The sequence below is a fragment of the Camelus ferus genome, chromosome 11 (assembly GCF_009834535.1).
Source record: "Camelus ferus isolate YT-003-E chromosome 11, BCGSAC_Cfer_1.0, whole genome shotgun sequence".
NCBI lineage: Eukaryota > Metazoa > Chordata > Mammalia > Artiodactyla > Camelidae > Camelus > Camelus ferus.
The window spans coordinates 41,163,003-41,189,741 of record NC_045706.1 but is presented as its reverse complement, the minus strand read 5'-3'; the positions used below and the strand labels follow the sequence as shown (position 1 = coordinate 41,189,741).

Below are 26,739 nucleotides of genomic sequence, written 5' to 3'. Positions count from 1 at the left end.
TTCAAGAAACAAAACCTTTTATTATCAAAATATACTAAATACTTAAATATAATGATGTTGCGTGTTCAAATTCTGGGCTAATGTAGCTTATAATAATGTAGCTAGTAAAGTAGTGTTTTTCATGATATGGCTGTTTCAAGACATCACTTAATATAGTTACTTTTTAAACCTATATTTTCTTAAACATCCATTTCACAATTCATTTCATTATCTTACATTCATTTATAAAAACACATTTTCTAACAATGGGTTATTTTGTGCTTTAATAATAATGAACCATGGTAAAATACTTCAGTGATTTAAATGCTTTGCTAATGACTACACCCATCACAGATTCTTGCACACTTATACAGCTACTGCAATCATCAGAAGAGCTACAACCCTTCCTAAAAGTGACACTCAGGTTTGGTAAGCATGCTAGTAATCAGAGATGTATTTTTTTTTCCAAGTTAAAACATTAGAACTTTCTAGCTTTCTTTAAAATCTGCAACAATAACTTGCTTATTTAAATCACTTTTAACTGACAATTTATAAAATAGGAAAAGTATCATTTCAAAATTTTCTTTGTAACTTCTACGGTAAAAAATGGATGTCCTCTTTTAAACTGTGATGGCACTAAAATTCTATTTTAGAAATTCTAGTTTTACACTGTTAAGAAATACATCAGTTACACCTAGAGGGGCATTTTAATGAATTAGCCTAATTATTCTTCAAGTCTATAAAGATTTTCTTCAATCTGGGTAACACTACCTACATTCATCTCAGTACTTTTGTAAATAATCCATTTTAGATGTGATCTAAGACAAACCCCAACTTATTCTAAACTCTCTTCTATAACAAGGAACCAACGTATATCATCCTTTAGATTGGCAACTTGGCAAACAGATACAAATCTAAAACAACAAAATTTATATAACTAATGGTGATTAATGCCTAATACAATAGATCTCATTCTCATAATTTGGAATTAATTTTCATGCAAAATTTCATATAGAGTATTGATCCTTACTTATAAAGTAATTTAAAGTAATTTTTAAAATCTTTTTAAGTAATCAAGACAAATAGTAGAAAAAGCATTTTATTTATATGGAAAAAACTACATTAAGATCTGTAAAAGGTGTCAATATAATATTGCCTATACAGGAAAAAAATTCAGATGTGAATAGCAACAAATAAAAGTTACACATCTTCCTACTTAGCAGTGCAATTAATTCACATTGCAATAAAGTTAAGTCAAGTATAACAAAATCAAAACAAGTGTTTCTTCATAATCAGTATACTGAGAATTACAGTGTAAAGATCATTTCATGTTTAAGAAATCTGCAACCTACAGAATACCTTAAGACAGGGGAGACAGCCAGTTAATTCATTTCATTATCAGGTGTTGGGTTTTATCAATACTGTTCACAGGAAAAAAGTAATGAGTTGACATACATGTAAATAGAATATATTTAGTCTATACAGTAAAAAAATACAAATTATAAAGTGAGCTAACAAAGAATGAAATCTGAATACAGATTTATAAAACTGACGACATTCAGACAACACATACAGTATTTTCCATGTAAAAACATCTAGCTTCAGCAAAAAATAATTTGGTTGCTTTTCAGATGCATTGTAGATCTTGTAAGCTGAAGATGCAGATGTCCAAGTATCTTAAAAACCATAATAAATGTCTTTCTCAATGCATACAAAATGATAAATGCTCTCATCACAGTCTTAAGGATATTTTTGGAAGTTTGTTTTGTCTTGCTTCAGAAATACATTTAAAATGGGTAAAAATCAAAGGATTTCATGGTACAATGAAACAGTAAACAGTGCTCAATTTACTGCTAATGTTGAAAAAACCTAGCTTTTACAGTACTCTGGTATATATGAAAAATTTTTTTATTTTACATTGCATATTTCTGAGTCCATTCTCTTGCATGTCTGTTGTATCTGTAGGTATACAAAAGGGATATAATCAAAACATAAATTAAATCTTTTAGAATCTATCTATATAAAACTGTATACTCTACCTTCATATGCTTAATTGCAATAATCATACATACACTAATTATTGGGTCAATGTAACTTAGGCTCATGAATAAATAAAACAGAAAACATAAAATGATTTTTTAAATTAATGGATCTCTTCATAACCTATATGAAAACATACCTAAATCATAAAAAAAATGAAGAAACCAACTTCTAATAGAAACCTATAAACGCCAACCCTGAATGGGCACTATTTGTAAAATGCAAATGAATCAATGTAAGTAAGATAAAACAGCTTGAAAATTAGGTCAGTTTAGTGGGGAATTAGAAGTAACCCTCTTTCTGGGAAAGGCTAAGCAATATGATATTCAATACTTTCCAATTATCAATTTTTTTCATTTATAAATTTACTACCTAAAATTATAGTTCTTTACTACCAAAAAATATGCATACTATGCAAATGCAGAAGTACCATTAAATAATAAAGGATTAAACAATAAGTGAGACGGAAGAAGATTCTTTGTAAAAAGACTAATAGAGTTTTTAAAAAAGAAAGGTTTACTGCATTGGAAAGATAAACAAACAATATAAACATAACAAGCATAACTAAATGTATTTTAAAACATTGATAATACTTATGTTTTGGCAGATTACATAGAAAATGTACCCAAAGAGAAACTAACATAAGTGAACACTTACTTTTCTTTGTCTGATTTATAGATTTGTGCAATATCTGGTACTAAGGGGTCATCTGGATTAGGGTCACAAAGTAGAGAACATATGGACAATAAAACTAGATTTAAAAGAAAACATCATATTAGATTCTGAGTTTTCTACTTTATACAAATTACACATGTGAAAATAACTATACTGAATAGACAAAACTTAAAAAGAAAACATATAATAAAATGAACACATTAAATTACACTTTAGGTTAACTTTGGTTGGTAGCAAGTATCTAATTTTTTAAAATGCAAAATTACTGTACAGTATGTATAACACAAAATTATTATAACTTTTGAAGCTTTAAATTCAATTTGAATTTCTACTTATTTAAAAAATGTGAGCCTCCAAAGTAGCTATTAATAACCTTTAAACTCAAAAGTTCTCTACAAAAATATTTTTAGGTAACAACACATATACCCCAAATGGTACATAATGGAAAAAATACTAGAATGGCATTAGATGTTTCTTAGAGATATTTTTTTACTTTAATGAGAAAACTGTCCACTTTTTATTCCATTTTAATGCAGAAAATTTGTGTTTAATCAATTAAAGGTAAAGTAATCAAATGATAGTTAACAATCTACTATTTTAGAGATCATGCTCATGCATTTTTTCAGCTTGGGCTTAGTGCTAAAGAAGGAAGATTTGTAAGATTATTTTCAATGAATTTTTTATTCCATGTGCATTATCCATATCAATGCATTTAAAAATAATATGAACAGCTATCACTTCGTAACATATATTTTAAAATGTAAATGAAAGTTGAAAAAATATGGTAGTTGTTTCTTGGAACATTACATCAAAGTACTAATGCAAATAGCTATAATTTTTAACAAATGTAAGTATCTGAAAAAGGAGGGAATAGGACTCTGGTTCCTCATTTGTCTGCTTCAATTACATGCCACCGCTTCTGAGGCGGTACAAGAAATCTCTGGAAAAATCTTTCATCTTCACTTTACTCTACTGTATTCCTTTATCTTTTCCTACTCTTACAGAAGTGAATTTATAAAGTGGAGCTGATTCTTAAATGACATGGAAAGGGATTGCAAAGAACTAACAAAATCTAATACTTTATTCATCTTTTTTATCTTGTCTGCCCAGTGAAATTTCAAGTCTTGTATGTTAAACCAACAGGGTAGATTATCTGGGCTCAGATCTCCAGAAAGTTCCCAGACTAAACTCATGATAAAAAAAAAGACATTTAAAATATAAAAAGTAGAAAATGTACAAACAAAGGAAGAAGGTTTAAGCTACAATAATAAGCAACAGGGAAGTTCTTCATCTCCCCACTCCTGCTGCCAAGAGCCACGTCCCCTGATTTCGCTATTATGCAAACAAATCAAAATGTTTTAAGATAAGGAAAAAGGTAATAATAGTTGACAATCATTTGAGTGCTTACTATGTGCTGGGTGCATATGTGGTATACGAACATTTTAAGTCAGAAAACCTGTCATTCAAAAATAACTAACTGACCTGAAGGGTTATTACTTATCTAATACTTGAAATAATCATGGTTGTGGACACTGCTTCCTAAAAACCTTACCACTTTTTAAAACAAGTATTCAGGTAGCATTTATTTTAAAAAGTGTTTTAAATGACTAGGGATTCCTCCCCCAGATTCTTCAAGAGAAACAGTTTTCTTAATTTTATAAAAAGGGAAAACTGCCAAGTTCCTTTCAGGGGCAGACGCTTCTAACTCAGAACAGTAACTCAGGTTCTTTTCTGTTAGAGAAACAAGACAAAATTAAGAGGCTGGCACAGCAAATAGTATTGGCTAATGAAATAAAACAATTTCCAATGCTCTATATACATATCTCATAATTTAGCAAAGAATGTGTTAAAGTTGAGAATCCACATGGATTGTGTACCAGTCCTTACAATGATGCTGTTGATTATTTGAAGTTTAGACTAACATGCTATATGTACTGCATTCTTCTGAAGTGTGGAATATGTCTTCCATTTTATTTTTTACATATAGAATGTGTATTTTTATTTTAAAATTTTATTTTTTTTAAAATTTTTATTGAAGTGTAGTTGATTTACAATGTTAGTTTCAGGTGTATAGCAAAGTGATTCAGTTATACACAAACATACATATATATTTTCTTTCCAAATTCTTCTCCATTATGTGTTACTACAAGAAAATGAACATAGTTCCCTGTGCTATACAATAGGTCCTTGTTGTTTATCTATTTTATATATAGTACTGTGTGTCTGTTAATCCCCAATCCCATGTCTTCCATTTTAAATCATTTATCTGACTAATCTGACATTTCTTCTTACATGAAGTAAAAGAGATATAATGCTTTACGCATTGTATCAATAAATAATTCCATTTAATGAAAGAAAAAACTGGTCCTAAAATCTTATTTTTAATTCTGTCTCTTTCTCCCTCTGTGTCTCTGGTTCTGTCTCTCTCTTTTTTTAAAAGATAAAGCCCAAACTGAAGGGGTAAAATGTCAACAGGCTTATCCCCAAATTCCTAGCTCTAGCATTTTAACTTTCTCTCATTTCATCATTTATACTTGCCCATCAGTCCCGCAAGCTAACTGTTAAAAGCGAGAACAACATAAGAGCTAAGAAAGCAAAGCAAGATCAAAGCAGAAAAAAACATAGTAGATTGGCTTTTTTACACTTTGTTCCCTAAGATACTCCTGCTGTGTTTTTCTTGTTTCACTGTTATAAATCTGATAAACGAAATTACCTTTTGATACAGTCAGAGCTGGTGACCACTGTGACCTCAGGATATCAAGACAAATACTTCCATTGCTGTTTATGTTTGGGTGGTAAATTTTTGTGGTGAAAGCAATCTAAACATGAAACAAAACAAAACAAAACTGTGATAATCCATAAACTGAGAAACCAAACAGAACTAATTTGCTCTAGGGTAAAATGTCCTCAGTTTTATGGGATCTTAGAGGAGAAATATATTCAGCACAAACTGGATGAACATCTACTTTATGCACATGTAGTTTTATCTACTGAAAATGTGAAAGTAAATAAAGTCAGTTTCCTGCCTTCCCCTACCCCAAGGAACTGAGAAGTATTTTGGAAAGTGTAGTAAATTAAGTCTGTAATAGCTAGTGTGACTGGCTGAGTAGCAATGGAAGAAATCAACCATTGCTTTCATCATTCCTCAAAGCAATCCTTGTCTTAACTTGATTATCAAGTGACACCTGGAAGTGAGATATTTGGAACTAAAATTAGGGTGTTGACCCTGTTTCAGAGGAAGGTTGAGGAGCCCCAGCTTACTTGTCCTAAGAAATCCACCAAGAATTCTATTCTCCCACAAGAGTTGTTACATTATTTCATATATAATATTAATCAGGTGTTTTCAGAAATCTAAAATAATTATTTCCTCAGTTACACAATTTGTTAATGATTTTCTCCCTCATTGATACCTCCATCATTTGTTTCCTCTTTAGATTTAATAAGGATGTGCTTTTATCTTTCCTATCACACTAAAGGAACTGTGTCATATTTTCTTGTGTCTTCCCCAATGCAACAGAACAGTACAGGTGCTCAATAAATGTTTGCTGATGACTTAAAAACTGAGAAAGAAGGGTCAACCTAGGAACGACTGAATGGAAAATGCTAATTCTTGACCATAAAAACTTCCCAAACTATACATAAGGAGAGAAAGACAAGTAGGGAAGCTAATTTACAGCCTAACAGATACTACCTTTTATTTATAGATACAATACAATATTTGAGTAAGAAAGTATATTTTAGATTCAGTGGTTTTATAAAACAGTTTGAACATGCTAACCTACCCACAGTCTTCTGACATCATGAAAATATCTCTGGATAGAGTAAAATCCCTGACCAGGACTCACGTCAATCATTAAAATAAAAATACCTTTGGTGGTTTAAAAGGATAGTCTGTCGGAAAATGTACAGTGAGAAAGAAGACTCCACCTTGATATGCGCTATCAGGCTGAAATTACAAAATAAATTGCATCAGTGTTTGATTACTATATTTATTTAGTAACCTAAAATGATTTCCCCCAAAGTTACCAGTTTGAAAAAAAAATGCCATCTTGTCAAAAGTTCAAATCATTTACCTTGAAAACAGGTTTCTCGTTGCAGGCACGAAGGAGGATTTTCCAACAATCATAATGGCATCACAGTTTAAAACAAAACAAAAATAGGACACACACAGTGGTGTGATTTGCCCAAACAAATCTGTTTATGAGTACAGACTTTTAAAGATCAGTAAACACACAAGGCTGTTGGGAGAAAAGAATAATTTTCTACAGCAGCAATCAGTATGGAAAAAAGGACTGGGGCTACTGTTTACCTTCTTAATTATGAAACTTAAGTTCTGACGGTACTTTAAAGGGCAAGAATGGAGATGAATTGAAATGACCAAGTTATGAAAAGGCTAAGTGACACTGCTACATCATTTAGATATCAAATCTTCACTTAGCAACAGTTTAGAAGATAACATGGAAAATGCAAAAAAGCCCCAAACAAAACTAGACAAATTCAATTTCATACAATTATCAAATTAAGAAACAACTTTCTAACAGGAATTTAAATTTGGCCATGTCTTTTTATGGCAATTAGGAAATATTTATAATGTTACAAGCAAGGAGAAAAAAAAGGATGATTTTTTAAAAAGGAAAAAAGTAGCAAAAATACCTTAAATTCTATTTTAATTCCTTTATATTTAATCAATTGTATTATATTAACAGTTTAGTAATAATAGCAAAGCTCATTACTTCCTCCTTAAGTTTCTGCATATACATTAGAGGACTGTACTATAGAATTATTCTTACTATATACATAATTCTAATTCATAAAAAATTATAAGGAATGTAGAAAATGTAAATAAATTACAATCAACAGATATGGTCTGCTTAGATATTCAAACGATACTACAGAGCAGCGTATTTACATTACTAAAGGAAAGGGTAGGTATGAGTACATAATTGTCACCATTTGCTACACGTGATTCACCTAAGAAATATTTGTCAAGGGCTATATAATTCAAATGGCAAGGGTGAGCCTTGAAATGATACTATTTTGAAGGTCTTAGTAAGCAATGAAAAACAAATAGATTCTTACTAAAAATTCTTAGATAAATAAATATGGTGCACTTCACCCTTTTAAAAAACTAACTTAATGTAACAATTTAGTAATTTAAGACACTGGCCCAGGACTCCTGCTCTGAAAATTCAACAGTTGTTCTATTTTTTAAAATTTAAACATAAGGGAATAAGATTAAAAACTCTATGGCTTACTAGGTAGGTAAGGCTCTGTCCCGGGAAGGAGGAGAGAATGCTGTTCATGGAAACATGTTACTAAGTTACTCTCACCCAGAAAATAGATTTGAGCTGGCAGGGCCCATTCTTATGCAATCAGATTTTTGCCCACAGAAAGAAGAGCCTGCTTCAAGTCATAACTGCTTCTCAGGTGTAGAAAGAAAAAAATCTTAATAAAGGTAATATGTGTTAAGAGAAGCCAGGCATAAAACAGCAGATAATTTTAAGTTCAAGACAATGCAACGAAACCAAGAGGCCAGTTCCTGAGGTGGCAAGGACAGAGCCACTGTGATACTTAAGTATCAGTTCTCCCTCACACACAGGAACAGCGATGAGACTGACTGCAAACTGGTGCTTGTTCTGTGTAGGAATTCCATTACTGGGTTAATTAGACTCACTTCTAAACTACTAGAACTGTTGATGTGAGAATAATTATGATTAGTTCTGGACAACTGACTCCCTGTGTTTAAAAAAAGATAAAGCAAACATGCAGCCTGGTTGCAAATTGTGGGCGATCCATTACTACGCCTAACAATCATGGATTTGGCAAAGACAACGCCATCCTAGCAAGTATTTGCCACCAGGGCTCTAGAAAATCATCATAAATCCTCTACTCATATTTTGCTTCCTGGGTGATTCAGGGTACAGGAAACTTCAACCCTAGCCACAAACATCTGCTCAAAGGTGAAATGTCAAGAATGAAGCATGGCTGAGGGATTTAATTTCATATATATGAATCATACTTACAGGCCCCATAATAGTTGCTTGCCAGTGGAACACTGAAACAAACAAAGCAGTTTTGGAGTCATTAACAAGTGTTCAGACCTGTATTATTAATGGTAGTAAAATCCTAGCAAGAGAGCAAAGCTTACAGTCATCGCCCACAGGTCCAGCCGAACAGTGAGCAGGGGGGTCGCGTTGTAGATCACTTAATTCCTGAAGCGAAGAAAAAATACTTCAGGTTAATTCTTTTCCAGGGAAACATGCATAATAATCCATGAAGACACAAACTACTCATTTTAAAATCATTTTAGGCAGTCCTATTCAAAAATATGGAGACATAAAATGTACTCTGTCACTGACAGGTAGAAGAGTATGGAATAAGGATATTAAGTTCCTTCATGAGACAGCTCCAAACTTTGGGAAAAAATCAAATGGGTTAAAATACGGTTTTTCTTGAACATCCCTAAGACAAAATATTTAATGAGTATCTACTGCATTCAAGGTAACGTATATTAAGTGCTAGGTATGCAATACGTAAGAAACAGATCCTACTTCAACAAGCTCATAATCCAAGTTGGTCAAGTGAAAGCTCACAGAGAGATGGGTGTTACAGGAACAACGTGCAGGTTAAATGGAAAGAAAGGAGAGCAGTGGGCCACATTGTGAAGCCTAGCACACTGACTCATATGCTCTTTCCTGCTCTCAAGGAAGCAAAGGAAGAAACATGGAAGCGGCGCAGCTTTAGCTGGCCAGTCCTGGGTTGGCATTCCAGCTCGAGCCCTGTGACCTTGGGGAAATTACTTAACTTCCTTCCCTTCAGTTGGAAGGAACTGCTCACCCTCAAATATGAAAGGGTCACATTCAATACGAAAGACCGAATGTCAGGAATGAAGAATCTAATTTAGTTGGGAAGATCAGGGAATGTCTTTGAGAAAGTAACATTTCAGCTGAAATCTAGAGAACGAGAGAGTTAATTTTGGGAGAAATGAGTGACATTGGGAGGCAGAGCGGTATAAGATGAGGTTGAAATTGGCAGAGGCCAGGCAGAAAACTGAGAACAACATACACCATATTAAGGATTTGGGGTTTTACACCAAGTGCATTGAGAGGGATGTTAAGAAGTGGTATGATCTGATTTAAGAGATGGCTCCGACTGGTCTGTGTGTTGAATGGATTAGAGGTGGGAAAGAGAAGCTACAAGAAGAGGGGCTTGGACTGGAGGAGGGGCAGGTAAAAGAGGACGGGTCTGGGATATTTTGAAGGGCTTACTTATCACAGGATTTGATGATGAATCACATGTACAGAGTAAGGAGAAAGGTCACAAATACGTATGGTGAAGACTAGTGGCAGCCAATATTTACTTGATGTTTTACCATCCTAACAATCCTGAGACATAGGTGTTACTATGCTCCTAACTTTGCAGATGAAGAATAAAGGTGCCACACTTCACTGTGTGCTCACAGAACTAGTATAGGGTGGAACTGGGAATCAAATCCTGGTAGTGGAACCTCTGGCTTTTTAGCTTCACAAATGTAACAAAGGTAGATACCACCTACTGAGATGTGGGACGACTACAAGACACACTGATTTGGAAAACAGACACAATGAATCTGTGATCCTTGTGACACCAAGGAAAAATTTAGCTCAACATGCAGGGCTGGAGATTAAAAGGGACTAGCTATCAGAAAAAGCACTGTATACACCTGGTATTTAAAACCGTGCAAATGATATAAACATTTTCATGGGACACATGTAAACAAACACTGTATTCAGCAAATCTAAGACACCATTGACTGTAAACTACATCTTTATTTTATGTACCAATAGTTAAGGAAAAAACTCTGCCAATTAATTTTAAGACACCATCAATTATAAAGACACATCCAGACTTTAGAAATGTTAAAATGAAAAAGACGAGCGCCTTAGAATCACTGCAATACAGTGGTTACAGCAATGAGTTCAGTGTTCTAATAGAGACAAACAAGGAAGAGGATGTGGTAGGGAAAAGAAAGTGATATATGAGCTAAGGAACTGGGCCAAGTGCAACCTCAAGTCTCCTTCCAAGGCGTCCAGTCTTTCTCAATACACCCTCTACACCCTGGTACTTTCATTTTTGTTTTTTGTTGTTTTTTTCCCCCACAGCTGGTGCCGTGCTTCTCCTCCTGACAAGAATTAACTAACAGAGTTAGCGGCTTCTTTGGTCCAGGTTTAGTTAAACAATAAAGAGGAAGATTTCAGTCTTTGACCTAGTGATAGTGGTTAAAAAAGCAAGGCTTTTCAGTTCAAGTCCATGTACCATCACTCACTTGCCAAATGATCCTGGGCAAAACATTTTTTTCTCTACAAGCCTTAAGTTTCCTTTAATACAAAATGGCATTACAGCCTTCATCCACAGTTTCTATGATAAACAAGTGAAATGGTACATATGAGGCATACAGCAGTCTCTGGCACATAGAAGGCATTCAAATAAGTGTTAAGATAATATGAAAAATGTTAAAAAAAAAAAAAGATAATATGGAACTAGGGGTAGGGTATAGCTCAGTGGTAGAGTGCATGCTTAGCATGCAGGAGGTCCTGGGTTCAATCCCCAGTATCTCCACGTAAAAAAAAAAATAAACAAACTAATTACCTCCCCCCTCAGAAAAAAAAAAGATAATATGGAACTGATGACAACCATCCAATTCTCTAATTATTTAACCAGTTTAAGTGACTGGGGAGGAGCAGTTCCCAAGTCACAGCCCCATTTTAGAATTACTGTGCTTTACTTAACATTTTTCTAAATTTGGGCTTTTAGGAGATTGCTTTTGAAAAGATTCATCATGTTGAGTTTTCTAAACATTAGTTTAAATGGGTAAATGGAACTTCTTTGCCCTTAACTAGAAAAACTAGTTAATTAGAAAATGATAGTCTCTAATTGTGGTTTAAAAAAAAACTGATGACTTGCATGTATATATTTTATTAGTAATGTATATGTGAATAAATTATACATACACATACAAATTAATTTTGTTCAACAAAAAACCTCAAACCATAGTTTACTTGGAATAGCCTTGAATTGTGTTCAAATTTCAAATGTCAGACTGTTCTTTCAAATCCCTTTAAAATAGTATAGAAAAATACTTGTTATCTTGTTCTCGTTTCTTTGTGTCCTGATTCTACCTCCTGTTTGAAGTTAGAGCTAAGAACGAGAGATAAAATCTAACAACTGATCTACAAAGGCCAGGTTCTTAAGTTGTCTATTTAAAGCTCACTTATAGGAAAGAGGCAGTTGACAGTACATCATTCTTAACAGTCACAGCAATCATTCCTTACGACTAATAACGACTCAAGCACTTTGGTGAGGAGACTTACACAGCCTAGACTCTTTTAAAGGGTCTAAATTTCTAATGTTCTCTCCCTTTGTCAAAATGTCTGGAAACGTTCCTGGAAATAAGCCACTGAAACTATGGTGCATATGCACAGACAGAATGACCAACAGAAAACAAAAGGCACAATAAATACCCTCCCTTGCCCACAAAAATACAGGTCTTAAATTTGAAAAATGAAGAATTCTGAGATGTGCTAAGGAGGTGAAAGTATAAAACAAACAAAAACTACAAACAAACAAACCAAAACTCATCCCTTTTGCTCTTAAGTCTCTTCAGAAGCCAGTGTACTTCTAGATAAACACAAGAAATCAAGGACTATTTATACTTGTTAAATTCTCCCTTTGACTGAGTTTACTCCAAGGTTTTCAAAAACCACCCTATTAATTGATTTATGTTTTCTCTACTATTATTGGCATTCTTATTTATCTACGTCTAGCATCACACCCACATATGGAGTATTAAAAATAGTTTAGTGATTCTTATATTTCAAAAGGAAATGCTAGGACCAGTAATCTCTTCCTTTGTTCTTCACTCTTTCTCTAAGAATTAACACTGACTTACACAAGTTGCTCAAATGTATAGGATCCTCACAAAATCCAAGGCTCATGGCTATGATTTTATCCCATGCTGATTAAAAGTAAAAGGTCCCAGAGACAAAGCATTTTAAACCATTCATTTTAATTAAGTATTGTATCTGTGTGTATATGTGTGTGTTACAGAAGCAAAACAAAGGAAAACAGTGCTTTGTAGGGAAGAAACAGAGAGAGCACTGTATAAATAGTCAAACCCCCACAAGGCCATCACCCAAACCAAACCACAGCCAACCTATTAGAGTATCTCCACCCATGGCTTTGGTGGGAAATAAGCATGTCACTCGATGTTGGAGAGAGAGTAAGTTGAGACAGAATCTTCTGGAGGGCAACTTGGCAGTAACTGTGAAAGCAGAAAATGAATATGGTCTCTGACCCAGTAATTTCACCTCACTGTAATAATTGTCCAAAATAACCTTCCTTCTATTGTTACCAAGTCCAAACTCATTCTATTTGCTGCACAACAGGCCAATAAATGAGAGATAAGGTGTTGGGGCAAGGAATAACGACTTTATTCAGAAAGCCAGCAGACCGAGAAGATGGGGCACAAACGTCCTGGAGAACGATCTCACCCAAGTCAGAATTTAGGCTCTTTTAACACTAAAAGGGGGCAGAAGTGTGGTTGGTTGTTGGAAACTTTCTGGTGTCAGAATCCTTTGTGTTCTGAAACTTCTTATCTCTGTATGAATGAAAAAGTTTTATACCCTTACAGGTCAGAGCCTTGAGAATGGGCTATCTTCAGGCAATAGGCAACATTCTTTTACAAAAGGTGCAGAACCAGCATGACTAAACCCAGGAAACACAGCAAAGAGTTAGAGCTAAAGGAACAGATCTAATATGGAGTCAGATTTGTTCTTCCCTGTTACACTATCTTCCTGTGCCCAAATTCTATCCATTGTCCTTAACAGTGGCTGTCTTCCCAATGGCCACTTAAAAAACATGAGTTTTGGAGTCAGAGCTGGCCTTGCTACTGGCACTTACTAGCTATGTGACCTTGGCCAACTTGCTTGACCTCTTGCTCAAGTGCCTCATATGGGGATATCACTGATGACCTCGAAGAACTACACTGAAAATTAAATGAAAACACGTAAGTACCTAGCTTAATATCTGCTGTGTATAACAGAAGCTTAATAAATACTAGTTTCCTCCTTTTCTTTCCTCTTCTACCAAAATGTTATTTTAAAATCAGGATTTACATGCATTTTATTCATGGATTCCTCCACAATACTTAGCACAATGCCTTTCATATCAGGTGTTTGATAGTTTGAGTTAAACAATAAAATTTAAGGAATAACATGATCAGTAGAGCATAGATATCTCAAATTTCTATTTTTTAGGAATGCAAATGATTAGATTTGGCAATAGAATCAGAATCAATTACTCCTTCATGTAGATATACAGACTGCATATAATTTAAAAAAAATCTTAATAACAGGTGTTGAAAATAGTGAAAAATCACTTGAAAACACTGGGGGTAGCTTTTTATAATAACATATAATAACATCTAGAAATGAACCTCAAAAGAATATTAATCATTAAGGTATTAAAAACACATACCACTGCCACAACTATTTTCAATTTACAGAACGTATGACATTCTAGCAAGGTGTTCAAAGCCACACAGAATTCTTGTTAGACATTTTTGTTATGGTTTTTCTGATTTAGAAGCCCTCAACACTCTAAACATTCCATTCTTATTGTTTATTTAAGATGCTGCTGACCTACTTTCAGGACATAGCTTTCGGCTGCTTTTCCAAAAGGAGTTAGGGATTTGTGCTGAGCTGACCTAGTCTCAAAGTTAAGTTGTCTTCCAAACACTAGCAATCCTTGGTGACAGAGCTACCCATAGACAGAGCTGCCTGTCTGGACAGAGGTTTTTTTTCCTTACTTGTTCCAAGCTCAATTTAACCAGCCCAACTGATTATAGCAAGAGTTTATTAAGCACTTCAACATCCTTTCTAATAGGGATCATGATTCTGATTTTATACTCTAGTCCCAACTGTACACTCCCAATCTTTTAAAGATTTATTTTAATGACATAATATTATGATGCTAATAAAAATCTTCATAAGTCACTGGTCAGGCACATTTGTTAATGATTAAACTGGGGCATGAAATTCAAGGAGAACTTATTTGTGGAAAAAAGTAACTTCATGGGGGAGGCAGTGTATAGCTCAGTGGTGCATAGTATGCACAAGGTCCTGGGTTCAAACCCCAGTGCCCCTCTTAACAAAATAAATGAATAAATAAATACTTAAGTAACTTCATAAGATATGGTTTAAAAGATATAGAAAAGAGGTCCTCTGGATCCTTAGAAACTTCCACGTAGTTGTTTCTCCAAGAAAATGTATGTAAAAATAGCTACAAGCCTCAAGGGTCACCATCTGAATGTGTTCATTAAGGTTTACAACACTCAAGGGAGTGCTAGAAAGAAAGTTTCTCCTAGGACAGAAGTGTGATCTAGGAAGGAACCGGTATAAAATAGCTTGACTGGCACAAACTACCTTCTATATCAAAAATAAACACAAATATGAAACATTAAAAAGGTTATAAGAGGTAGGAAATGCTGAAAAGCCAGACGGATTGCCTCAGGGTTTCTACCTTACTCCACTCCTTTAAACTTGTGGCACACCACAATGCTTAAACACAAATAATCCTCATTTGTTAAAATGTGGATTGCTGGAGCACAGAAAAAGGTGAGAGAGAGAGAGAGAGAGTGTGCATGTGTGTGTGTGTGTGTGTGTGTGTGTATTTGTCAGTTATTACAAGCAGCAGTCAGGGCTGCTGCATTTTGCCCCACAGGCCATGTGCACCAACTCCAAGGGGCGCCATTTACATAGACTTCAATGTGATTGGTACCCTCCCCAACCCTTCCAAGGCTCTACAAAGTTTCATTACAGAAAGTTGCACATAAAAGAAGTGGACAGCACATCCTTTAAGCTGATGTTTGACATCTGAGTAGGACCATGAGAACTTACTTTAACTTTATTTCATCAATTTGCTGAAAATGGAAAGAAAATGGCAAACTTGGAATTCAAAAACTACAAGTGAAGACAGTGACATTGTAGTGGACGGAAATGGAAAATTTTTCAAAATGCTATGCCACTAAAGAAGACAGTACAAATGTTGGCACAGATATGAAGCAACTGGAACTCTCATATGCTGCTGGTAGAAGAGGAAAAGTTTGACAATAACCACTAACAGTGAACACAGGTATGCTCAAGGACCCAGCAATTCTACTGCCAGCTATATTTTGAACAGAATACAGAGAAATCATATGATGTAAAAGATGGCTATCAAATAATGATACTAGCTATAAACCCATACATGAAAAGAACTTGTTACAGTAAACACAGTGTGTATACATATATTTTGTGTGTGTGTGTATATCTTTCAATTTCATTTTCAGTGACTTTTTAAATCTAAAATTGAAATACAGTTTCAATTTCCTTCTCCTTTGAGACAAAGTAAGTTTAAAACAAACCAACCTTATACTTAAACACAGATCAATCAAACTGGTGAAAGAATGCTAAAGTTATCTGTGTAATCTGTGTCAGTGAAGCAGTTTTCTGTTCCAGTGTGACTCACACTCAAATAAAAAAAACTAATTAGGGTATTTAAATTTCAAAATAAAGATATACAGTAATGAAAGGTAGATTACAAGATAGTCCCTATATTATGACTGGCACTATAAAAGCACTATGAATCCACAAAAACAAGTACTTAATGCATTTATATAGACTTACATGGCTAAGCACCTCTATTCTGGTTCAGATTTTTATAACCAACTAGACACAAAGAAAAGTACTGAGAGGCCTGAAGCTGAATTTTAAATTGGCAAGGATGGTATGTTTATAACACCCCCACAATATGCTGAGTGTTCTCCATAAAACCAACTTAGACACAGTCCCTGCCTCTAGGGGACTTAAAATCTAAAAGTAGACGAGGCTGCCTAATTCAAAGAAAGTAAGCAAATAAAAGGAAACAAAGAAGGGAATATAAGAGAAGAGAGGGCTGCATTAATCTCTCAGCTCCCAGAAGGGTAACAGCCCAATCTGAACAGTAGAGAATGAAAGCTAACAAGTCAGTTGCCTTATTTATGGTCAGACTTCATATGACACTATGCAGTAAATATTCTCTAAAATTTATGCTGACCAGACTGAAAATGCTTTGTTCTTGTCTACTTTCAACATTCAGAAGGTCTAAATTTCCATAATAGATATAATATATACCCCACCGGGTGTGTGTAAAGGACATAAGCAGCCCATGCATAAGGACTGATTTACAGTCCAAATTCTAAATTACTGAATCCAAAGCATATGAAAGCATTATTTCAAAAATCCTGGTTCAACAGGCAATTAATTAATGTGACACAACCATCTTTATCTCAAAACTCCTAAAACAAGGCAGTGATTCTTACTGGATTGCATTTTTGATGTTGTCTCTAAAGGGATATAAGAGCTATATTTGGTTTGTCTGTAAATAAACATTTCATGGGCTTATAGTTCAGACTCTGATCTCCTTATCCAGTTGACTAGAGCTATTTCAATAGGGAGATGTCAAACAATTCTCAGAAATGTCTCTGAATACAGACTTCTTTAAGCCCTTGAATTAAAGAACATCTTTATTTTAAACCATGGAGATTCTTGCTGGAAGACTTCAAAATGCTGACGACATCCAATTAAGTTATAGGGACCAAATTCACTTCAACAAACTGGTCCTGGCTGCTTCTCTGTCTCTTTGGATCAGGTATCTCTGGCAAAGGCTGTTTATTAAAAGTAATGATATCAAAGCAGCCAAATTCAACACAAAAGGAAGAAGATCAAAAAAGCAATGATGCCATTGACTTCACCACATCAAATTAATATTTACTGAATCTGAACTATAAAGAGCACAATTTAGAATAAACATTTGAGGTCAGGATTAGGGACACTGTCTACCCAATGCCTCAGATCTGCAACCACTTTCCCCCAGTGCTCTCTAAAGCAGCCATAATGACTTCCAATTTCCCAAAATGCTATCTTGCCTCTAATTTAAAACATGGCTTCCTTTTAAAGAAAAGACTCAATCACCTCCCTTCACATGTAATACTTCCATTGTAGGAATTACATAAATAAAAACACATCTTAGACAAGTCCAAGGTATCCCAGGGGAAAAAAAAAAACTGTATTTGAGTCTACTTTACGAAGTATTATAGTAAAAAAGCACTTATTCCAGTAATCCGAACTCTAAACTTTGGAATTTTTCCCTTCTTGTCCCACCCCACCCTCCCACCCCCGCACATGAATCAGTACCAAGTTATTCAGCTTCTCCTTTGGTACAGATCCTCCCACTGAAATGGTCCCAGGAACAGGCTAGTCATAAAAAAAACCTGAGGTCCAAAGGGCATCAGAGAAAAGCCAGAGGAGAGACATTTCAGGGTAAGAAGCCAAAAGTGTAAACCAGGGAGATGCTATGAAGGAATCTGAGAACAGACTAGGCAGTAGGCGGAAGACTGGCCAGACTGCCGAGCCTTAGAGGTGTGACCTGCAGGGCCAAGTAGGGGCAGGCATGGGTGGGTCAGGCCAATTCAAAAAGGCCAAGTATGTAATTTTCTTACATACCCTTCTTACATACCCCTCTTTCCAAATGTCCTCTGCCATCACGCTAGCTCAAATCCTTTTGGGTTTCACTTAACAAGTGTAATGATGTCCTAACTGACCTCCTATTTCTCTACCAGCACAGTGGGGTCAAAATCACCTTGTTAAAGTACCACGTTAAACCGTATCAGTGCTTTTCATTAGCCTTAACAGAAGATGTATAAATCCTTAAAATGCTATAAATCCTTAAAATGGCTGAGCAGACCTTCCAGGATCTGACTCCTCTCTAGCCTCATATATTCTCCCACTTCCCCCAATGTTTTCTACACCAGTCATAATGACTTTAAATTCCGCAAAATGCTATCTTGCCCCTAGCTTCAAACATCATTTCCTTTTAGACAGAAGATGTTTTATACCCTTATTAGTTTTAAATTTTCTAGACAATGCTGGCTATCCTTACTTTCCTAAATATCTCCTTATTACATTTTGTATATGCCTTATATACGTAAGGTGCTGCCTAAATGCATTAACTTGAATCTAAAAAATCTACATGAAAGGCAGTTGTGTAAGGCAGTTGTCTAAATACATGGATAAAATAATCTTCAAAGTATAAAAGATACCTGTGAAACAGATGGATGCTAAATGGAATTAGAAAAGTACATTGTGTTACCAGTACAAAAACAGAAATACATCTTATTTGCATCACAAATAAATGCTCTTTAATCAAAAAGTAATACGTCTTTAGAGGCTCACTGATCTTATACATTAAGATGTCTATTTCAATTCTGACAATTTAAAATAAATAGAATGTTAACTCAAGTTTCATATAGCATTGCTCAATATTTATTTTTATAACCATTTTTCTATGGAACAAGAACAAAACAGTAAATAACATTACTTAGGTGTGCCAAAAATTATAAATCAGAAAGGACCATAGAAGTTACCTAGTTCAATCCATTCCTAGATAAAGAGAATAAAGGCTATGAGTTTCTTGGCCAAGGTCACAAAGCCAAAGCTAGGACAAAGGCTCAGACCAGCTGATTTCCACTCCAGCACCCTTCCCAACCCCAAACAATACTCATCTCAAGGCTGTAATAACTAGAGCACATTATTCTCAATCAACACTGGAGCCAACAATGCTCCAGGACTGAATTAAGGCCATTTGCACATTTTCAGCTATGCTCAAGAGAAACAAAACTGTGAAGAGTGAAGCAATGAAAAGGAATTCTTATTACCTTTTCCCAGGAGACTTAAGGTTAGACATGAACACTACTTCATACGCTTTGAGAGTGTTTGTGCTCAAAGACACTCTGAGATGCAAAAAAAAAAAAAAAAAGATAGGAAATTACATACAACTTTTCAAACACATAATAGAATTTTGACACACAATGGAACATGCAACATAGAACATTTGGAGTGCCCCATTATGAAAAATTACTATTTACTTCATGGTAACCAAGAAAGACGGTGCTTCAAGGAAAAAGAAAAAAACTAGCAATCTAGTTCTTAAAACCTACTTAAAACACAAACTTATCTACCAATGTTTACCAAATATTTACTTTCTCACAGCTCTGTCCCTAATAGCTGGCATAGATATAGTAGGCACTTAATAAGTATTTGCATCATAAATTAATCTCTTTTAGCATCACTCAGTTCTATTCTTAAATACTGTGGTTGTATTTTATGACTATAAAATGTTGCTACTTGTACTAGATAACAAAGAGCACTGACAGTTCGTATTACATAGAAATATTTCCAAGGCTAGAATATTTTACATTATGTCTTTATCTATATATGTGTGTGTATGTGTTCATTTGCTTTCTCTATACATACATGTTAACACATATATGTACATGTATGAATATATGGCAGGTATTTTTGACAATATTGTTTTTACCTAAAGATCTTATGCTATGGAACAATGATTTTCAATCTTCCCTCATGGTAATTCATAAGAAAAACATTAAACATCACAACCTAGTACACATACACATACACACACACACAGGGACATATATACATAACTAAAACAAAAGTTTGAAAAAACAACACCATTACTACACCCAAAGCACTAATATTTCCTTCTCCAATTTTTAAAATGTTGTTTGTGATCCTCTAAACTGATTATGTCACCCCTGTTCTGAAAGCTCAGGGAAGTACAAGGAGACACTGAGGCACTGGGAAGGTGTAGACCTTAGTTTGGCATTCATTCCTTAGGCATAACCTAGACTCTACAGACACCCAGCAAAATGAAGACTAGAAATTATTAAACTTCATTCACTGTTCATTCAAAGGCTATGCTGAACACCAAAAGGGTGCTATTATTGCGTAAGTAAAAAAGAGAGACCACATTCTGGGCCCTAAAACAAATCTCAAAAAGTTTAAAGGAGTCAAATAAAAACACATATTCTCTGATCACAATGGAATTAAATTAGAAATCAAGAACAGAAAGCACTGTAAAATCCCAATTATTTGGGAAATAAATAATATACTCCTAAATGACTTGAGTCAAAAAATAAATTAAAAGGGAAATCAGAACATATTTTTAACTAAGTGAAAATAAAAAACAGAACACATCAAAACTTGGGGCAAGTAAAAACACAGGCAAGAGTTTTACAGATTTAGAGAAGAACATGAGCCCAGGCACCGGGTCTGTTAGGTCCCCTCCAGAGCAATCCAAACCACTCACAAAAGGAGGGTGGCCTCCTGGAGTGAGAACCATCAGGTTAATTTTACTGGCTAAAGAAGTTTAAGGTGAAGGAACCAATCCCCTACCTCACCCCAGTTAGAAAGGCTTTCCAAAATCTCAAAGGAGATGAGAAGCCTAATAAGCAAGGTGCCGTCAGTGAAGGAGAAGAGTCACACAAACAGGGTAGTATGACTAGAGAACAGTGGGGGAAACCTCCGAAAAGAGACAAGTCTGGAAGCCGCAGAGAAAGGTGGTGATCAGATGGGCAGCGCCAGACTGTTTCAGGATGGCAGTGCCCTCCCATACTAAGGACAACCCCTGGAACACAGGAGCCTCGGACTACCATCTAATGTGTGTTAACTGAACCTTCACAGATTCATCCCAGAACTAAATATCTTTTATTGCAGCATACAGGGTTAAGAGGAGAGAGGACAAGTACCTCAATAATAGCTTTTAAGTGTAATACGAGTTCATCCACTGTTGAAAAAGGGATGAGGGGAACTAATACCTTGGAGACACCTATTAACTCAGTTTGATGGGAACTATTAGACTGACCATTTTGATTAGTGGCACTCATTAAATATGTTTTCTACATGTATTTCGGGGAACTAAAACGAGTAAGGATGCTACTCTCCTTCGCTGGAGGCAATCCCACATCCTGCTAGGTTTGGTTTTTATAATATGTACCCGGCTTCCTAAAATAGGCACAAACAGCCATATTTGGATATGCTATTTATTTCCACAGAGAAGGAACCTCAGAACTTTTAAACTAGGATAGACAGTAGTTATCTTGTCTTTTTACACCTTTGTTGTGATGAGGAAAGAAAAATACATGATACTGGGGCCAAAGGAAGACTGAGCTTAATTATAAAGACTTAAAAGCAGAAAAATTCATACAGTGGCTTTTAGATAAAGAACACTTTTTTCCTTTCATCTCAGGACAAACCATTTATCTACCAAAAAGCATGAATACTGTGTTCCTTCTTTTTAAAAACTTTTTAAAGCAGTGTCTTTTTTTTTGGAAGGAACCTGGAGTCTTAGGCTTAATCTTCTAATCCGCCAGTCTTCCTAACATATCTGTGCAAACTGAACTGCTGACTACTATTCAAAGTCATTACAGGAACTAAACAGCTAGATCAATTCATAAACTACTTTCTCAAATGAAATCTTCACAATGAGATGATACTTATGACAAAACATTTATGAATTACATTTATGAATAAGTGACAAAACAAAGATGTACAGATATATTATTCTTTTACCATGTTAACTGATCCAGTGCGTATGACTGCAGAGCAGAAATTTACAATGCATAACCAACACGAGTGATCCATCAATGAAAATTATTAAATATGCCAGTGTTAATTATAATGCCACTTTACATTTGTATAGAAAATTCCAGTTTGCAAAATACTTACATCCATAAGTTCATCTGACTCTATGTCTTTCAATTTAGGTAAAACAGATATAAGATGTGAGTCCATCTGGATAGTGAAATAGTTAAGAGCATGGACTCTGGAGCCAACAGTCTGGTTTGGACTCCTAACACTGCCACTTACCACATATGTGATTCTGAGTACACTACTCAACATCTTTGTGCCTTAGTTTCATCTTCTGTAAAATGGGGATAATTGTTTCTATCTCTTGGGCTTACTAATGATAAAATCAATTAATATATGTCAAGCACTTAGTACAGTGTCTAGCACAGAGTAATCATTATGTGTTACACATGCTGGTTGTACTTCTCAGCAGCGTCATTAGGGACAGGGGAAGAAGCTAGTAATTCAGAGCCAGGAATAGAAACCAGAGCTGCTTCTCCCATTTGATGCTCCATCCACAAAAGGCTGGGTGTTTCTTGTTTTTTTTTTTAAAGTATCCTAAGATTTTCACACTGACATAAATAGTTTAATGTGAAATTGTATAAATTGAAAAATTCAGCAGCTTAAAACATTCATAAAATTGTATTTTAATTTATATTTACATATACATTTTAAGTGAAATTGACTACTAAAAAAAAAATCCATCTTGGGGACAGAACTATACATTAAGGAATAGATATCTGTGTTGCTATATTTGCAAAACAAAACTCTTTTGTTTCACTTTTCAAAAGATAGATCACATCATGTTAGTATGATTATTACTTCAATTTCTTGACAAATTAAAAAAATCTAGAGGGAAATATACTAAGATGATGATGACTGTATTAGGATTTCCTTTTTTTTTCCTTTCTGGTTTTCAAGACATTCAGTATTGAAAAAAAAAAGTTTATTTCCAAAAAAAAGTTTACCAAGGTTTGAAAACAGAATTGATAGAAAAAACACTTCAAAATTAATTCTAGAAAATAATAAACGCCCAGCTGGAAAACTGCCCTCTTTTTCAGACATGTTTTAGATATTTCTCCTCAGACTTTGTTCAGATTTTTTTCCTTTAGTGACTTAGGTGACTGTGATAACATCTACCACTGCATCTAAAAATAGGGCATGGGTGTGTAAATTTATGAGCTGAAATGCAAAACTGGCACTGGATGTCTAAATTAGAGTATTAAATCATTTAGCATACTCAAGCATAAAAATATATTTAAGCACTCATATCCTCATACTTTGTATATTCATACAATTTTAACTCAGCCATCTTTAATCTTTTCACATGACTGAAGAAATGTAAAGTCATGAACTTTTTAACATTTTCAAATATGCCAAGTCACTTCTTAAGAGATTAACCTGGACAAAGCACTCCACTCCAGATCTCAGGCTCCTTCTCTGAACAGAAAGGAGAGTAGACTAGAACATCAGTGATTCTCAGCCTTCTTTCTACCCCAGCCCAACCGAGGGATTCAACATCTCTCCATTTACAGCAGCGGAGACAGTCTGAAAATGTCCCGGGGATGATTCTCATACACCACCCCAGAGGCTGTTCCTCTGCCCTCCACTCCACTCTGAGACTCCACTGCACTACTGCAGAGTTCACTGAGGTTCTGCATAGTTCTAAAGTCTGCCCGTGTGGGTACAAGAAAATCACAACCCAATGACCTGGAAGGTACTTGACAGTGTTACTTTAATTAACTTAAAAAGAAAGTCCAAAAGCTAATATGTACATTCTTTTGCTGAAGCATCCAAGATTTAAGAATTTGTACACTGATGATATCAAAGAGGGGTTTGTAACTGTTCACGTGGCAAACAGCACACCTCCCCTGGAACTGGCTTCTAATCAAGGAGGTAGGTAAAGAAAGAGGAAAAGGGGGGAATCAAACAAAATAATACCACCTAAAGTTTGAGGAAATGGTTTGAAAATGTGATTAATGGAAAGAGATTTGTGCAGGTCAACTTTTCCAACAGAAAAGGAAAGCCAAAGATTGACGCAGAGATGGGATGTTATGTGATTCCAAATTTCTTCTCCAAAATATCAATTTGTTAAAGGTCTGACATCATTTCTAGGTAAGAATTTTTTTTTTTTTGCCAGACAACTCTGTTAGAAACTAATAATAACTAATACCTACTAAAAATACGACTTGGGTACATGCCATATTACAAATACAAGCCAAATATATTCACTCAGCATGATGATTGATAATTGCCCAGTATAATACTCACAAATAGTGTCAATTTTCTTTGAATGTCTAATTACTGTGGACAAATTCTATACTATTCAAATCTATTCTATGTGTAAAGTCTTGCGAAAAATTCTCACAACTAGGGAAGAAGGAAGTGGAATTTTAAGACTTCCTTGGAAAATATGTGCTGTTTACTTCAAATGTGAGCCAATATTACATCATCATTAATAAATATACAAAGCATGGCATAGATGCCAAGTAGGGCTTCAAAATTAGAATCTAACTATATGAAAAAAATATGTACTTGCATTATCTTCAAATCATAAAACATATTAATTAATAAATGCTAATTAGCTTTGTGTTTTACAGTGAGAGGAATCTTAAAAGACACACACACACACAAAACCAATATTCTAGTTTTAGTATTTGAACCAAAAATAAAAAAAAAAATTGGCTAGGTCTCAAAATTGTTGTCCGCTGTACCAGAAGATGCCACCAATGGAGACTGAGAACACAATGTATACATCTCTATCACTGCTCTACTGATTCATGCCTGAAAAAGCTGATAAATTCTTTTGGTAGGCATAGATGTCTTCTGAAATCCTTTACAAAACATGCTATCCACTGTTGGCTTAACTGGCTGAACGAACTTCTCATTAAAAAAACAAATTCTCCATGTTCTCCCCATGAACTACAATAGCGAAACCTAAAACTTGCGTCAGTGAACAGACCAAATAACCCAACAAATAATAAAAGTAAACAGAAAGAAAATGCCCTAACCCCAATTTTGTAAGACGTTCACATTAAAGACGGTAGTGATAATATTATGCAAGGTAAGACAATTCTTCACATTGCGTTGGGATGGATAAATATGTAATGAATATAATACATTTCTTCCTCATTCTATACCCATGCGTCAAAGCATCAAACAATTTAATTTGTGACAGTTTCTGTTGTGTCTCAAACTTTACTTACAAGTTTATCATGAGGGAAAAAGAACCTGCTTGGCTTGACTCACCATGAATCACAGCCAGGAGGTCATCTTGTTGTGTATCAGCAACTATGTTTTCACTACAGCTATGTGACCTGAAGTGGCAGCAGCAGAGGCACCAAAATAGAAGGGGCAGGAGGCTTCTCGGCCCCAAATGAGCTTTTCCAGCCCATTCGGGCATCTGAGCAAGAGCCAGCCGCACAGGAGAGAAAGAACAAACCCAACAGCTCCGCGGAGGAAGGCTGCAGGCCCACCACACCTTCCTAGCCCTCCCCAGGAGCTCGGGGAAGCAAGAATATCAAAGAGAACGGGCTTAAGAAAACAACGTGGAGAAAGCAGCATGACAAGGGCCAAAACTAGCCGGGGGTAGGGGCAAAATCCAGCCGTGACCGTGAAGCACAGATTTCGGGGAGGTCTGGAGATCCCGGAGGATCTCCAGACGGGGGCTCCGGGAGCAGCTCCGCCGCGAGCGCACAGCGGGCTCCCTGCCTCCAAGCACCTCCAGCCCCCGGGACCTGCCGGTGCTCCTTCCTCACCTGCCGGGTGCCCGCCGGCCCGGCCGGCACCTCCGGCCCCCGTCCCCGCCCCAGCCCCAGCACACCCTCTCCTCCTGTGCCCTCCCGGCGCGTCTCTCGGGACCACCGCCGGGGTCAGCGTGGGCAGGGGGCCGAAGCCCGCCCCGCCGCCCCAGGCCCGGCCCGGGCACTCACTTTCTGAATCCGCTTCAGCGCCATGGGTCAGGGAGGGCGGTGAGGACACTGGCGGGCGGCGGGCAGCTGCGGGGCTCGGGGGCGTGGGGTCGTCGCGGGCTCTGCTCGCCGGCTGCTCGGCTGGCTCAGCCGGGTGGGTCCCGGGCTCGCCGCTCGCTGGCTCGCTCCGGGCGCCGGTGCCTGCTCCGAGTGCGCCCGAGCGCGAGAGTGCGCGAGTGTGCGGGCGGGGACGCCGGCGAGACTCTTTTGTTTCCGCTTCTGCTTCTGGGAAGGAGCCAGCGCCCGCCCCGCCCCGCCCCGCCCCGCCGGGCACACTGGGAAGTGTAGTTCCAGCGCGCTGCGAGGGCGGGTTGCTCAGAGCCCACCTCCACCTGTAGCCTGGGCTCCAACCTGTGAATGTGGACAATAAATTAGCTCGCAAAGCGTGTACAGGAATTTCTAAAATGTGCTACAGCTGATCTTGTCATTGTTACCTTTACAGATTTCACTCTCTTCTCAAATATATAAATTGCCTCAATTTCTCACACGTGCACAGACTCACATCAGTTATGACGCCTCACTTAGCTCCC

General features: G+C 36.1%; 1 protein-coding gene across 2 annotated transcripts; it reads right to left on the bottom strand.

Annotated features, from left to right (window-relative positions):
• UBE2D1 (ubiquitin conjugating enzyme E2 D1) lies at window positions 1-26,447 on the bottom strand. 2 transcript variants are annotated; one of them, XM_032491438.1, is made up of 7 exons: window positions 26,171-26,447; window positions 8,843-8,906; window positions 8,718-8,749; window positions 6,563-6,640; window positions 5,408-5,513; window positions 2,677-2,770; window positions 1-1,938 (listed from the first exon to the last, which is right to left on the bottom strand). In XM_032491438.1, the coding sequence occupies exons 1-7, from the start codon at window positions 26,192-26,194 to the stop codon at window positions 1,893-1,895; spliced, it is 444 nt and encodes a 147-aa protein (XP_032347329.1). In that variant the 5' UTR covers window positions 26,195-26,447; the 3' UTR covers window positions 1-1,892. The 2 variants fall into 2 exon arrangements, with proteins under 2 accessions (XP_032347329.1, XP_032347330.1); XM_032491439.1 differs by lacking the exon at window positions 8,718-8,749 and having other exon boundaries at window positions 26,171-26,402.
• Between the last annotated feature and the right edge of the window lie 292 nt (window positions 26,448-26,739).